The following is a 15,329-nucleotide window of genomic DNA, read 5'->3' on the forward strand; positions in this document are numbered from 1 at the left end:
AGCTTTGGCAAAATGTTGAGATTGTTCCATACAGGGAGATTCAGGGGAGTACCTGCAGGCACAGGAGCTGATGTGACTGTGGCATATCCTGTAAAGCACTGGGAGCCATGCTTACACGTAGAGACGCTGGTGAGTATCCTCCAGAGCAAGCACCAGCTCAGGAGGTAGGTTATATTCAGGCTCGTGTTTGGTAGGTCAGACTCAAAGGCAGTGGGGTTCCCTTGGTGACTGGTAACAGTCAAAGATAAGTAGTGCATAGTAGAGAGACCCTGCTGAGGAGTTGTCCTCATCTCCTTGAATTGGATTAAAGGATTTGAATATCTCCCAGTCTGAACTACAGAGGAGGGGAATAGAGTCTTGTATCTGTTTTACCTCAGTCCCTGGAAAATACATGGTTAAATAAGAGCTGTGGCCTTCTGTTCAAATTCAACTATTTCAGTGCCCGTGTCATCCTTTCTTCTGTTGTCAGAACCAATGTGTGATGTGATGATGTAGGAAATGGCAGCAAATACTGTGGTTAAAATATTTCTAGGCTTTGCCTGCTTCAGTGTAGGCTCTGCAACAGATCATAAATGTCATGATCACATATCAAGTATTCTAAAATAGCAGATTATTTTAAGAAATAATATCAGATCGTGTATTTGGAGATCAGCAATTGCCCAGAAAAAAAAAAAGGCAAAAAAACAACAACAAAAAACCCACAACACTTATGGCTGACCCTCCAAATTCTCATATGTGAATGTCATATGAATAATGTTCTTTGCATGGATAATCTCAAGTATGACTCCTCCATTGTAATTTGCTGCCACACTAATGCCAAAATTTATTGTTTAAACTGGTGCTGTTTTCACAATGAAGCTGAATTAGTCCCCAGCCCTGTATTGCAGCATCTGGCTTCTGACATCTCTGTGTCTTGACGTGCCCCAGAGCTGGAGATCTCCAGGGACCCTCAGAAATGCTCCTTCCCTGGGGGTGCAAGATGTGGCCCAGCAGAATTGTGCTGCCCCACAGAAGCTCCATCACCTCGTCATAGGAAAGCTCACCTCAGCTGCCGTGTGTGGCATAAAGTACGGTCGGTGTTGAGGCCAGAAGGAGTTAGAAAGCAGTCGGCACCTAGCAGGAAGTGAGTGATCGTCACCCCAAAGTCACGGAGTGTATAACCCTCCCCTCCTACTCCTCCCTGGGAGACTGACCTAAATTTTTTAGAAGTAGGGAGCGTGCAGACAGGAAGACAGATGTGCACAGAAAGTCTAAACAAACTGGTTGCACTGCCCCCGTGCTCTGAATTACCAGTCTGTTCCTTGCAGATGGCAAGGATCCTTCCATTCTGCACCCGTGGTTCCTGTTGGTGTTAGGGAATTCTGCAAATCTGGTGGACGTGGCCAACAAAGGCAAATTTAAAGGAGAGGATAATTTTGCTCACAGCTATGGAAGATGAGAATTATGTGAGAATTATGTCTTGTTGTTTCAGCTCTGTGGGACACCACACTGTTACATATAGCACGTTAATGTTAGGGTGTTTTATTGTATCAGTCTCTCATGCTGTGTTCATTTGTAGGGACAACATGACTTCCATAATATTTATTTTAGGGTCATTTTATTACTTTAATAATGAAGATTTGGATGTAATTAAAGCCTGTATGATTTGTTTTAATAGCTAGCAGCTTGGTTCAGCATATGTTTTGATATTATAAAACTGCTTCAATAGACAATGAATTCATTTGTCCCTTTTGCTTATTAAAATGCATGTGTACTTCATCAGGTTTATTCTTTGTGAATTTTATGAGTGTGGAATTAAATAATAAAGTCACATGCGGACACATGCCAAATTTGGGTATTGATTGATTATGACCGCCCTTGTGAGAGAAAGAACTGAGAAAGCAAGTAATGATAATTGTATTTAATATTAAAATAATAACATTTTACATATTTAACCACATCTTAGGAATGATCCCACTACTGAGTCATATGGCATTGTTAAAATAGATTGCTGACCAGAATAAATTTATATGGTATTATAGATTTCATGCTTTTTACTTAGTACTTCTACAAATGAAGTTCTTCCTTTCAAAACTCCACCTTTCAATTATATTTGATTAGTCCTGTTTTTATCATTTATTAATTGGCATTCTCTGTCTTTTAGCATAATCCTTACTGTCCTTTAGCACTCTTTATACAAAGGAATAGTTTTGCTTCCCTTTCATTAATTTCCAGTATTTTCTGACAGTGAGCTTATGTTGTCCACTTCATCTGCTACAAAGATTATTTTAACTTCCAGTTCCTTTAAACTGTTTCTCTTGTAACAGGACCCAGACCTGTGAGGTGTTGAACATTTCTGATGAGGAATTGGGTTCCTTCAACACTATGTGACTGTGAAGTGTACTCCAAAGCAGCTGAAACAATATTTGGTGAGGAGTTCATAGACTTTATTGTGACACCTAAATATCATACCCCAAGCCAAAGTCCTGTTAATCAGTTTTGTTCTCCATCCATATATTACAGGGAAGAGAACTGGAAAAACACAAACTACTGGGTTTTCAGTTCTGTGTTCCCTTTTCTCTGTTTCTTTTCAGCAGAGAAAGAACAAAAGAATCCTGCCTTGTTCCTTTTTGTTTTATTAGTGATCGTTCTAGCACAGTCTTTTGTATACCTACATAACAGCATCAGTGGTAGCCACCAACTACGTTTCTTGCTCTGGAATATCTTAAATATCAAAATGTATGATAATGCGGTAAATACCATCATCTCAAAAACTGTCAGCATAAATATTTAGGAGTATCTGCTAATTATTGTAAGTCCTAGATCGTGTTATCTCAAGTTTTGAGATAGTTATCATCAGAATCCAAGTCTGAGTCTTGAACGGTCAATGCTTTTGTCTGTGATCTACCCTGCCTCATAAATTCCTGTTCTATATTGCTAAGACAGTAAAAGACCTTCTATGGCATTTTGTTTTCATGTCACGGTTGAGAAATCAATAAATTTTTAATCGCATTTGAACTGGGTATAAAAATAAAAAATAAAGATTAATGTACAATTTAAGCTTTTTAAATGTATAGTTGTCAAATGTTCCACCGTGGTCTTCTGAGAATAATCAGGTTATCCCCATATAAACACACGCACATTTAGTCTTCAAGTTATGCTCAAAAGGGTCTTAAATAGTGTCCTTGGTTGCCAACACATGTATGTGCTGTTCCAACAAGAGGTTCCAGCTCTGAAGAAGCATCTTAAGTTTTAATTTGTGTTTAAATACTTTACCGAGTCAGGGCCTAGTGTTGCAGCTCAGCGTTATTAATTTCTGTTCATCTATATAGCTATTTAAATAGATTAAGAGTTGGAGGGAAAAACAATCCAACAAACAAACAAGCAAAAAACTCCAAACAAATCCAGAGGTTTGCATGGCTTAACCAGTCAGAAAAAACAACGGGAAAGTGAAATGTGTCATGGTTGGTGTATATGAACTACTATGCTCCATGGGAGGTGTGGGACTCAGTACCATTACTGGTATGATAAAAACAAAATATCCTCCTCTGTTTATTTTTAAAATGGATTAGAAACAGATTATGAAAAGTATTTTATGACATGGTTGCCTGTGATAAGAAGGAACTGGATTCAGTAGCCTCAGAGGTCTTTTCTATTGTTGTGTTCCTAGGGAGGAAATTTGTTGCAGAGCCAACCATCCTGCCTCCTTGTTCTTGTCTGCCTTAGTAGATTTGACTGGAAAAAAAAGAAGTGAAAATGAGCTTCTATTTGTTTTGCCACTGGATTTGTTGAAGTCTGTTTGGGAAGATAGTGAAGCTAATCTCACTAATGGACTCATAAATGCTGCCCAGTTTGGAAGGTAAATGGCTGCTTTTGGAGCATTCGATTTTAAGGAAGGGGCTTATTCCAAAGAAAGTCTTCAGAAATCTGTGTTGGAGCCTGGGTTTCTGGTCTGGGCACATCTCAGTTCTGAGCTTTGTCCCTCTGCTGCTTCACTATCTAGAGATGCCATGGTGATATAACAGAGACCTGTGGGGGTAATTTTTATTTTTTTTTTTAAACTTTTTTTTCCAGAAGCAGAAGTGAACAAATAAGAGCCACTGGCTATCTGTCAGAGTGGTTACGGTGCTAATGAAAATTTGGAACGCCATTGCAAGCCGGAATGTTTGGCAGAAGCAAGAATATTTCTGTGCTGTTTATGAGGTATATAAAAAGGTCAGTGTTACTTTATAGATTTTTAGCCTTAGCATGATTTTCTTTTTTATGATATATTTTTTCTTGTTTTCTAACAGCCATGACTTTTTGTTCTGGATATGGAATGTCACTTTTTGATTGGTTGATGTATTGTTGGAAAATACACTGTTTTTCTAAATTCCAGACACATTTTGACTGTACCATTAAGAAAACATTGCTCCTGGAATAATAAATAGTAGGGTTATTTTAAGCTGTTGTCTTACATGTCTAAATCTGCAAAAGAAAGTGTGAGAACAATAAAAGAATGATCAAGGCTAAGTTTCTTTTGTTCTACCAGGCAGGTCATCAGTTGGCCGACTGGCAAAACTCCATCCCTTGTAATGGACCTACATGAGTTACCAGAAGTTGCAGGTTTGAACAGTAAATGTTTCAGAACCACTATCAACAGGCATACCAATTTTTTAGTACCAGGATCTTTTTTTTTTTTTTGGGGGGGGGGGGGGGGGGGGGGGATGATAACCTGCCCGTCTGTAAATAAAGGGAAGAAAGTGATTTATTTATTTATTTATTCATTTATATGCCACTAGACAATTGTGTTGACCAGTAAGGGTCAGCATCACATAGTGAGGTAAGACTTTGTGCTAGAAATGCACTGAGCCCTGTACCGAATATAAGTAGTTTGTTCATCAATTGAAATAAGATTTTTTATTTTTATTTTTTAAACTCCGTAGTGGTTATTTAGGAGGGAAAAAATATATATTTTGTTGCCCTACCAGGTGCTTAGTTGCTGGGAGGCAATGGAAATGCAGAGCCGCGTATGTGTGTCTAGTATAGATAAAGGGCTACAAAACGGTGGTGGTTTGCATTCTCTCCTGTTCTGATTCCCTCAAAGAATCTACCTACTCTCCTTTTACTAGCAACTTTTCTTCTAGGTACAAAACTGAATGTTAAGGAACACAATTAAAGCCCGTTGATTTAAACTACATCTTATTATTTTAATAGTCAAGTGACTGTGCTCCCCCTGTGTGGCCTACAGTACATAGGTATAACACAGTATTAGCAGCTGTGAAAACAGTCTGCCTTCCCTATGTTTAGATACCTATCTGTGGCTAGGGAGTAACAGAGGAAGTCAAAACTCCAAGAATATAATGAGGGTAGAGAATGTACAGTCGGCGCATTTCTTCCAAATCTTGCTAAGTAAAGCAATTTGAAGACTTGTCCTTTTGTTCTGCCAAATTTACCAACCTGAACTTTCTCTGACAGATTACATACACTTAATCTCATTCTTTCAAAGACAGGCCTCTCCAGTGCTGTGAGGTTGTGGCTCAGGACTTAAATTTTCCTCCCACAGAAACTGATGTGATTTAGCCTGTATAGAGGCATAGGCAACAAGGTTAAATATGAGCAACACTGCTAGTTCCCCAAGAAATGGAGTTCTACTGTCTGTTTGTGAAGTAGCTCTTCAACAAGCAGGAAGTGTAGAAAACTTTTCAGACCTAAATTAGGAGGTATGCTAAAGTTATACATGTCGTTTAGTAGATGATAGGAGATTTAGTGGAAATTGGTAAAGGTAATCAAGATTTAAAGAAAAAAATAAAAATATATGTTCTCTTTACAATGGTAACATACACTTTCCAGAGCAACCTTTTGTTCTTTCCAATTACATACAATTATATATTTTGGCTGTTTGAGACAAGTGATCAGTCTAGAAAAACTAGAAAGTTGTGTACAACCTTGGCAGTGAGAGGACAGGTGTCTTTGAAAGGGCACCCCTTATTTCCAGCAGAATATTGCTGCTTTTTGTAAGTCAGTCATTGGACGGATTTCTTAAAATTATACTCTGGTCTTGAAACTAAGAACTGTGTAGCACAGGCATCCTGGTGGGTTTTTATTCATCTGATGTAGAAGTTAAACAAGGTGTCAACAAAGCATGAAGCCTTCCCTTTAGAGGGGAGTTGTTATCAGTACCTGCCTGGAGATGAACAAACAGATTATCTAGACGTTTTGGCATATGTCACCCCTTGGGACTCATTGCCTGTTTTCTTTCATGGGTCTAGCCATTTGGAAGTGGCTATTGCTGTTCTCTAACTCTCAGCCTATTTATAATCCCCCAACAGGAGGGGAATTTGTGTTCTCTTTTCATTTATTTTAATTTGCTGACTTTATGGCATTAAAAGCAGTAGCAAGGCAAATAAATTAAACAAAATCTTAGACAGACAGTAGTCTGGTGAACTGTTTCAGGGACCCAGTTTTCATGCATAAATTGTTAGTAGCCACCCAAGCTAAAGAATTTTGGTGTGATCTGTATTATTTTCTCTGTCTAGATGCAGTTGTCCTTCAGATCACTGTCACCTTCTGTCCCAGGTGATTGCATTTATTTTTTCTGAGTATTTTGCTCCCAAGTTATGGGCTTGATGTCAGTCACTTTATTCTTTCCATCATTGTCATCCTTTTCCTACAATAATGTTTTAAAGGCCTAATTGGGAAAAAGCCCTACAGAGCAGACAGAATAAACCAGAAATGGTTGCCACAAATCAGAAGGAGAACCCCTCTAGTTCTATCTGCTGTCTTTTTCACTGGTGCTTCCCATTGGACCTCCCTTCTTCAGCCTAGCTACTCTGTTAATGTTACATTTCTTCAATGCTTAAAGAAGTTTTGTAACTTCCTTACTTTTTAAGAAGTATCCACTTAATAAACAGCTTATTGATCACTGTATTGCCTTGTAATATCATTCCAAATTCTCACTGCAAGATTTTAGTTTGGTAGTTATTATTACAAGGATTTTTCAGGCTCTGCATCTTTTGATTTTGTTTAAAAAACAAACAAACAAAAAAATGGGCAAAATGCTCAGAAAAATCTGAAAACCTTTTACTCCTACAAATAGATGAATTGAGAGAAGTATCTTATGTCAGGCGGAGAATAAGTAGCCAAAAGCCCTTCCGTGTTACCTTGCTGATGAGATTAATAAAACAGTTTTCAAACCATAGGGATTAGATTCTTACTAGGTCAATCTTGCATTATTTTTTTGCTTCCTGTTCAGTGATTCTTAGGTACAATTTCTCAATAGCTGGTTATTTTTCATATCACAGTTAGGTGATATGCATGTACTTTAAAAGTGGCTACCTGATACCCTGAGAACCTGGTAATGTAAATAGTTTCATGATACTTGTTTCATATAGGAAAAACTAGACTGGCACAATGTCTTGGAAAACACTAAGTAACTGCAGAATGATCTGGACAGTTGATTAGTCATCTGAGCTGGTGCTTAGAGGGGTAGGACAGCATGGAAAGGATCTTCTTAGCCTGAAATTGGAAGGGTGCCTGCACCACTCTGGAAAGGTGCAAGGGGCTGGAACAATTATTTTGTCACTAGGTCTGCGGATTGGTCTGTAGGTTTAGGGTTATGTACTGCCCTGAGCCATTAACTGTATAAATTGTAATTTTTTTTATCCATATAGCACAAAAAGTTGTTTTGAACACAAAGCTCTACAGAGGTTTGTAAGATTTAGATTCTTTTTCATCTCTTCATCTTCCCTGTTATCTACCTTGTTCCTGTCCTTATATGCTGCTATGAAAACTGCTATGTTAGCATGATTCTTTCAGCAGATGAAGCAATCAGCAACATCTATACACCCTGTGACTGGGCTAGCCAAGACCCCATTTTTCTCATTGTGTCCAAGTTTGTATTCTCTAATCCCCTTGGTATTCATATTTTAAAAACACAGAAGCTGATTTTAGCGATACTAAAGCCAATGAGAAGTGCAAGAGCTCCGCACCTCTGGGAATCCGGCCCACATCCCTTTTGTTTTGAGTGTAGAATGGATCCTAAATGAGAAACCTTTTGTATTTTGGAAACTAGGAGGAACTGAACCAAATTTCTTCATACTTGGCAAAAACAGAATTACTTTTGATGGAGAACAAGCATGGAAAGTTCTAGTCTGAGAGGATTATTTTTGTCAAGTTATGACAAGTCTGAACACAGAGTTTTGCATAGAAATCCCTTCTCATTTTACTGTCTACAGTGACAGTAGAATACATTTATGCAACCCCCCCCCCAAAAAAAAAAAAAAGAAAAAAAAAGGAGGATTTAGATTTATATTCACCAAACAATTACTAGTAAGCAAAAACAAAACCAGATCAGCATAACGATGTTTTTGTCAAGCGTAACAATTTTGGTTTGGCCCAAATATACAGATACAGATTTGGACTTTCTGTCACAGGTTGCCAAACATTTGTTTTCATTTAGATCTGTGTATATGTGCATGTGCATATTGACAAAGAGAATTTGACTCCAAGAAGAACAGAGGTATGATCCAAATCCCAACACAAATCCTTCTACTGACTTCACTGGGAGTTGGATCAGCACCTTAGTGAAAATTTTCAAAAGAGAGTGTCCAGAGTTAAACTATCAGTTCTTCATCCAGCTCTCATTGAAATCAATTAAATCTTTCCATTAACTCTAATTGTTGTTGTATCCAGCTTGAAAAAAAAAAAAAAGACAGATTTTATATAATCAGACATATGGGGTCACCTCTTTTAGGTGTATTTTGAACAGACCAGGGCATGAGAATTTAAGGACAGAGGACTCAGGGCCAATATTAACTGAATACAAACTATAAGAGGTTAGAAAGATTTGAAATCAGTTACTTTTAAAAGGGCATGTTTTTCGGAGTAAATTAGAAGTCTTCATTCTCTGTAAACTGTTTTTAGGGTTTAAAGAGGATTGAACTGTGGCTGCCTCTTTGTTGGTTCTGGTTCAGAAAAGCAGCCCTATTCAGACAGCAGTAAAGCAATGCAACTTAAGTATACGCGTAACTACTTTCTTAAGAAGGGATGGAATTAAACACATGCTTTAGTGATTTCCTGACCTGGGGCTTTTATTTTCCTTCTGTGAATATTAGTGAAAGTACCTTTTTGTTCACAGGAACGTTCATGAAAAGCACATTTTGAGCCCCTGGCTCAGATTTGCTTAATCTAATCAAGAAAGAGAAAAATCACATGATGTATATTAGGTAACCAGTTGCACAATTTGTGGGTGACCATTAAATTATTTCAGATAGTAAAAGTTGTAATAACTTATAGTGTGATCTCAGATAATTCATAAACATAATAGAGATCTGTTCTCTAGTTCTGGACGTTCCCTCAGTAAGGAACATTGCAAGATGAGGAATATATTTCGCTAGAAAATAAAAACACCTGAAAGAAACTTCAGATGTACTTTTTTTTTTTCATAAGGCAAAACAAAACAATAATTGCCTTCAAAGAGCTTCCATTGTCTACACTGCTCAGAGATATTCTGATTGAAAAGAAATAAGTCCAGTCTGAACAGTCTCTTTGTGGTCAGACTTGCAAAGTTGTGCTTAAAGTACACCTGTGGAAATTACAGAAGAGCTAATGGCCCTTACAGATAGCTGCAGGTACCTTTCAAACAATATTACCAATTTTATTTATGCAAGCTCAGATGAATATGATATTTGTGTGAAGAAGTTTGTTTTTGTGAAATGCTTTAGAAAACACTTGGGAATACATTTTTTATGTTTTATATGTTTATGTACACGTTCCATATGTTAGACAAACTTTGACAAACCTTTAACCAGAGATTTCTGGGTCAAATGACCTCATTTATTATTTGTAAACTAAGCTATCTAATCTGGCCCAGGGTCTTTTTATCATATGGTGTAAATCAAATAAACTCATCTGTTCCTCAGGCTTATAATTATAGGGAGTTTTCAACTCAACAGTTAAATATGAGCTCTGTTCAGCATAGGGCCAAAATGGATCAGAGATACTACAGAAGAGCACTGAGGGCCCCAGAACTCTGCACTACAAGATTACTCATTTTTCATTCTTCTGAAGGAAGTTCTTAGCTCAGCTAAGTTCAGCTGGCTCTTGCTGATGCCAGCCTGTCATCCAGAATCCATAAACACCCTGAAAAAAGAGGTAGCTCTAGGAATTGTTCACTGGCCTATGCATTTCTGGGCATCTTTCACAGAAGAGGATTTTCTTTGTTATTCCAGAAAAGCACTCTGTAGGGTGAATCACCCGTATTTTACCCTACATAAGGGTAGGGGCATAACCTACATTAAGGTAGTGGCAGGGGAAATCTTCATTAGCAGTCTCTGTGCTATTAGCTCTGATCTCATGTTTGCCAGGAAGCTTCATCCAGCCAAGAAGGGGAGTTGAAGCAAAACTGATGTTATGGCGGTTGTTTTAATAGAGTGAAGACACAAGCATAAAGACCCTCATTTCCTTTTATCTTTTGTTTCCACCTAGAGAAAGATTTTCCACCTGCAAAATATCTGAACTACTCCTGCCATCTCCCACCCACATGTGAGCAGAAATACTTCCTTTATTCCCTGCTTAGCAGAACTTTTTTGGAGGAAAAAAAAAAAAAAGGATACCATAGTTTTCTTTAAGCAGATTGTACTTCAATTTATTGCAGACAGTCTTGAATGCAATTGACAACTTCTGCTGACTCCAGCAGTGGGATAATAACTACTGGAACCAGCTGTGGTTACTGAATAATAACTGCTGGGACCAACTGTGGTTACTAGATCAGGTTATTGAACAGCTTGGCTTGATGCAAAGATCTAGGTATATAGCATCTACATCCATAGCCCCTAGATATATAGCATCTGCAGCATAACTTTCTGCAACATGCTTCTCCCACTGGATGGAGCATGAGGGGAGAGGTCATGGACTGTTCTAGCATGCTTACGTACTTGTTGATATAATGAGAGACAACACTGAACATAAGCAGGCTAGCTACAAGATTGTAGTACACTGAGCCCAGCGGAGAGAAATTTAGTCTATATTAATTCTTGAAAGGATAAGATAGGATCCTGATGCTTTAAAGTATAATAGAAGTGGATCATAATTTGAGACTGGAGACGAGAGGAAATGTTGTGCATTGTGGTATACTTTCACTCAAGTGCATAAAGTTGACCCTGAAATTAATTCAAGTCTGTATAATCCAGCAGACAGAACAACTACCAGGTTGAGCTAAATCCTGCCAGTTTTGCAATTAAAATGGATTGCATCCCAAAATATTAATTTCATGCAGAAAGAAAAGCTATTCCTGGGAAACACTGTTTTATGGCCAGAATTCTTATATGCTTTTTTAGCTAAATAAAGATGTGATGTTTCAGAATTATGACTCTGCAAAGGTTATCTACTGTAGATGTAGCATTATCATCTGTATTTCAGTAGATAGAGGATGGATAATCATTTACCCCCTTCTTGAGTTCAAAAGTTTGCTTTTGAACAACTTTGGGTTCAGTGTTAGGTTTTGTTGATGTCACAAAGTTCATTGAAACAGCATTTAGCCCTTTTCTATATACATTTCATAGCATAACTTCAGTATGTTGTGATACAAATGTCTGAAAGAAACAAAAATAAGTGATACCTAGTGTGTTCAGTTTAGCAGACCTTGATGCTACTGATGCAGGCATGGGTTTGATTTCCCTGTGACAATTTTACTCAGTCGTCTAGTAATCTAAGGGCAAAGTATCAAAAATAGGCACAGAGAATGCAAATACCTAGGCACAAGAATTTCCGAGGGATGAATTCTCAGAGCATGTAAACTTGATTGCTGATTTGTACCAGCTATAGGTCTCACCTAACATATGCCCATTCTAGTTAGTAAATTTGTAAATGCATAAATAGCTCATTTGATTTCAGGCGTAACCTACATTTGTGTGTGCTGTTATTTTGCATCAGTAAGTATTTTGTGCCTCTCAGCTGTGCAACAGTCTCTAAAACTCATCTCCATTTGTTTTCTTCTTCTAATTCTAGTCTTTAAGATAATGATTTTTTGTTGTTTGTTTTCTGCTTTTGCTAGATTCAATATGCTAAGTGGAATACTCTACAGAAGAAAATTCTTTTCCTAGAAGCATGAAGTGAGTGCTAGAAATGACCTCTGTCACTTACATTTGAAACATAACAAAGGTAAAGTGTACTTTTTCTTTGTTTACTGGAGGAAGCTACAGTTTTGACTCTATCTTCAGTTTTCAGGAGAATTAGTTGTCTTGGAGAATATGCTCTTGTTTCTGATTTATGCTTCTAGTTCCTATTAGTGATTGGTTATATGTGTGAGGGATTCCTTTCCTTTTGTACTCATCCTGTTTCTTTTGAACTCATACAGATGAGCTCATATAATTGTTTTCTTTTAATTATGTACTTGGCTTTGGATTTGAGGACAGAAGACAAACAAACAAACAAAAACTTTGAGGAATGCTGCAATTCCAGCTATATTTCCAAGTCTGTTTATCAGCATATTGCAAGAAGGAAAAAGTGAAACATGAGGAGTTGAAACTCCGTAGAGAACAGAGGCCCAGATCCTTGCAGGTATCTAATGTATCTCTCATGGATTTCATTTGGAGCCTGGTCTATCCTCATTTAAACAAGAAAGCTGAAAGCATGGATGAAACTTAAGTGATTTGTTTAACATTCCGTTTATTGATTTTTAATTTCTTTACATTCTGCAGGGTTTAGCGTGAATAGGTATTTTTGGTGGGAATGTTACAAGTATGTCCATCCATATTTAAACTTTTAGTGATTATCTCTAATGAATGTATCTACTTTAAATATATGTTTTGTTTTTTTTTCCTGTTTATTGTATGTGATGGAACTAAGATTCCCCCAGCTACTCAAGATCTGAATACTGTTACAACAAATAAAATCTGAGTTTTAGTGAAAAAATGTGTTAGTATTCAACAGTTTAAAAAAAAAAAAGAATAAAAAATCTTTGCTTTATTTTAAAAAGAAACTGCCATCAAATAGAGTTGAGAAAACAGAAAATGTGGAATACAATAAGAAAGATCCACAAGCTTTCTTGAAGTCGTCATGTATCTGCTGCATATATAAGTACATGTAACCAGTTATTGAGATTGACATAAATAGCAGGTGTGGATGTGGTGATGAAAGCAATAGAGATCAATAACCAATCACGATCCCCTTTTAGAAGTAACATGTTCTGCATAATGTTCAAGCATACCTGTCACCCCAAAGAACAACAGCTGATTTAAGTCATTAGATAGAAACTAGCATCCTTAATAATGGCAGCAGTACTTTGTTTCCCAGGGTGATTGTTAACTGACCAAAGCGTTTCTTGGATTTGATGGTCTACTGAAGATATAAACACTCAAGGGTTTCTGCAAATCATCAATAAAGCATTATGCAGCTTCTGCAGTACTCAGCCACTGGTGTTGCCAGGAACACTCATATCAAACTATTTACGATAGTTGTGAAAGCACCACCACCAGAGACCAAGTGGATATCTTTCCCTGCAATACGTGACTCTAGATTGGTGCTTCCAGAAAGCTAAATTCAATGCAGTTCTGTCAACTGCATTATAGACTCCTGTGGATTTTTCTTCCTGTCAGCTTTTCATAGCATTTTCACAATGAACTTCAAGTTATCACTAGCCTTGAACTTTTAAAATCACTTTGATATGCTCGTTCTCTGTCTCTCAGAGGTCTCATTAAGGTGTCTGGTCATTCTTGGAGCTTTTGCACATGACTTGTGTGTATTACGGTGTTGGTAGGGAATATGTAGTTTACAGTGAATGCTATGTGCATTTTCCTGAACGTACTAACGATTCTGAGAAGTAGTAGGTTTAAGACATACTTAAATAGCAAAGCTACTCTGTGACTAGGGAGAAATACACTGAGAAAGGCCAGCTTATTTTCATAGGTTGCTCTGCAATGTGAGATCATTGTCGATGAGAAAATTTTGGAGAAATCACTAAGACTGTTTTAAAAGTGTACCTTTTTTCCCGCTCTGTTATCTTGGCCTCAGAAAGAATGCATTTAATTTCTGAAAGCAAAACCTAGTGTGTTAACCACTGTGACTGTTAAGTAATCCTAACTTTATTATGGTTTATTTGGGTACTACTCCATTTGCAGAAAGGTTGATGGCATGTGTGAGAGGCAGCAATGAGGAACTGAGAATGCTAACAAGCCAGGTGCTGATTCCTGAGCAGTGTTGTTTACAGTGATACGTAAATGCAATTTTACTGTCAAATACCACAATATAGACAGAAAGATTAGGAAAAACAACCCTCCCTGACTGTGAGGACATGGATCTTGACTCTTCTTTGACCTCAGTGCACTCTGACCCTGACTTAGTTTTGTGAGTTTTTTTCTCATGAGGTGATAACTGTAAGGAAGAAACAACACCAACCATTAGGACTTTTTCTAGCAGGGGAAGAAATGTATATAATGGCATGTCTTGCATTGTAGTCTGTTACTGATGGTTTCATTGAAATTTTTTATTGGAAAAATGATGTAGGGGAAATAAAAACTCCAGCAAACAGCTTGCCTTATACTTTAACTGTAAAGCATAAAGAGGACAAGTTTCTAACTGGTAGAAATGTTTCTGAACTCTCACAAGATATGTTTTGTTTGTACTCTTAGGGTCTTGAAAGACCAAATCATCAAGGCTGGTACTTAACACCCCACACCCCAACAAAATAGCCTTTCAGTCTAGGCAGGATTTTTTATGAGCAGTTTATAATCCATATCAAAATAAGGATTTATAAAGGAAGTGCTGACACAAATTTAGAACAGGATCCAATAAAAATGTTGTATGGCTTCTGGAGTTCACAAACCTGCATAAGGTCACAGCTCTTGTCCTCAACCCCCCACCATCCAAAAATGTGCTGTTGTGAGGTGCATGTGGATTTTTGTGGTAGCAAAGCCAAGCAAAAGAGAGAATAATTGAATTTGGCCTCTAATGACAGCAATGCAAATGTGTCACTCCATGTGTTCTACAACCTTTGCTTGTATAGTAAGTGACATGATATTACATTCTGAAGAGTAAGAAACACTTTTCTGACACAGAAGGTTAGGGAGAAAAGTAAGATTAGAAGTTTGAGTGAGTGACAGATGGGGTGAGGAAAAACAGATTTATTTAATGTTATCTGCACTTAAAAAAAAATAAAAATTTTGATGTGTCTCCTTGCTGATTTTCTAAGCAACACAATCTGTAGCAATGGTGCTGTGTGGCAGGAAATTATCTGAAATAATGAACTGGTCAAGTATATTAAAACTAATACTCTTCTCATCAACATCCAAAATGTGGGACCTGCCAAAAAAATTCTAATTGCAGTATACTCTGTCCAAATTATTTTACTACTTGCCAAGGAGGGCTTTGAA

The 15,329-nt window shown here is 37.4% G+C and overlaps 1 protein-coding gene across 1 annotated transcript in view; it reads left to right on the top strand.

Annotated features, from left to right (window-relative positions):
* Nucleotides 1-15,329, top strand: part of LOC308194636 (uncharacterized protein) — a 201,012-nt gene that overhangs the window by 36,459 nt on the left and 149,224 nt on the right. Inside the window, exons 5-9 of the mRNA XM_080590772.1 lie at nucleotides 2,307-2,408; nucleotides 3,650-3,838; nucleotides 4,054-4,194; nucleotides 12,014-12,120; nucleotides 12,375-12,519. Coding sequence (XP_080446898.1) covers nucleotides 2,307-2,370 — 64 coding nt within the window. The 3' untranslated portion in view covers nucleotides 2,371-2,408; nucleotides 3,650-3,838; nucleotides 4,054-4,194; nucleotides 12,014-12,120; nucleotides 12,375-12,519. The remainder of the gene's footprint in view (nucleotides 1-2,306; nucleotides 2,409-3,649; nucleotides 3,839-4,053; nucleotides 4,195-12,013; nucleotides 12,121-12,374; nucleotides 12,520-15,329) is intronic.

Source organism: Anser brachyrhynchus (assembly GCF_964034855.1).
Source record: "Anser brachyrhynchus genome assembly, chromosome: 4".
Lineage (NCBI taxonomy): Eukaryota > Metazoa > Chordata > Aves > Anseriformes > Anatidae > Anser > Anser brachyrhynchus.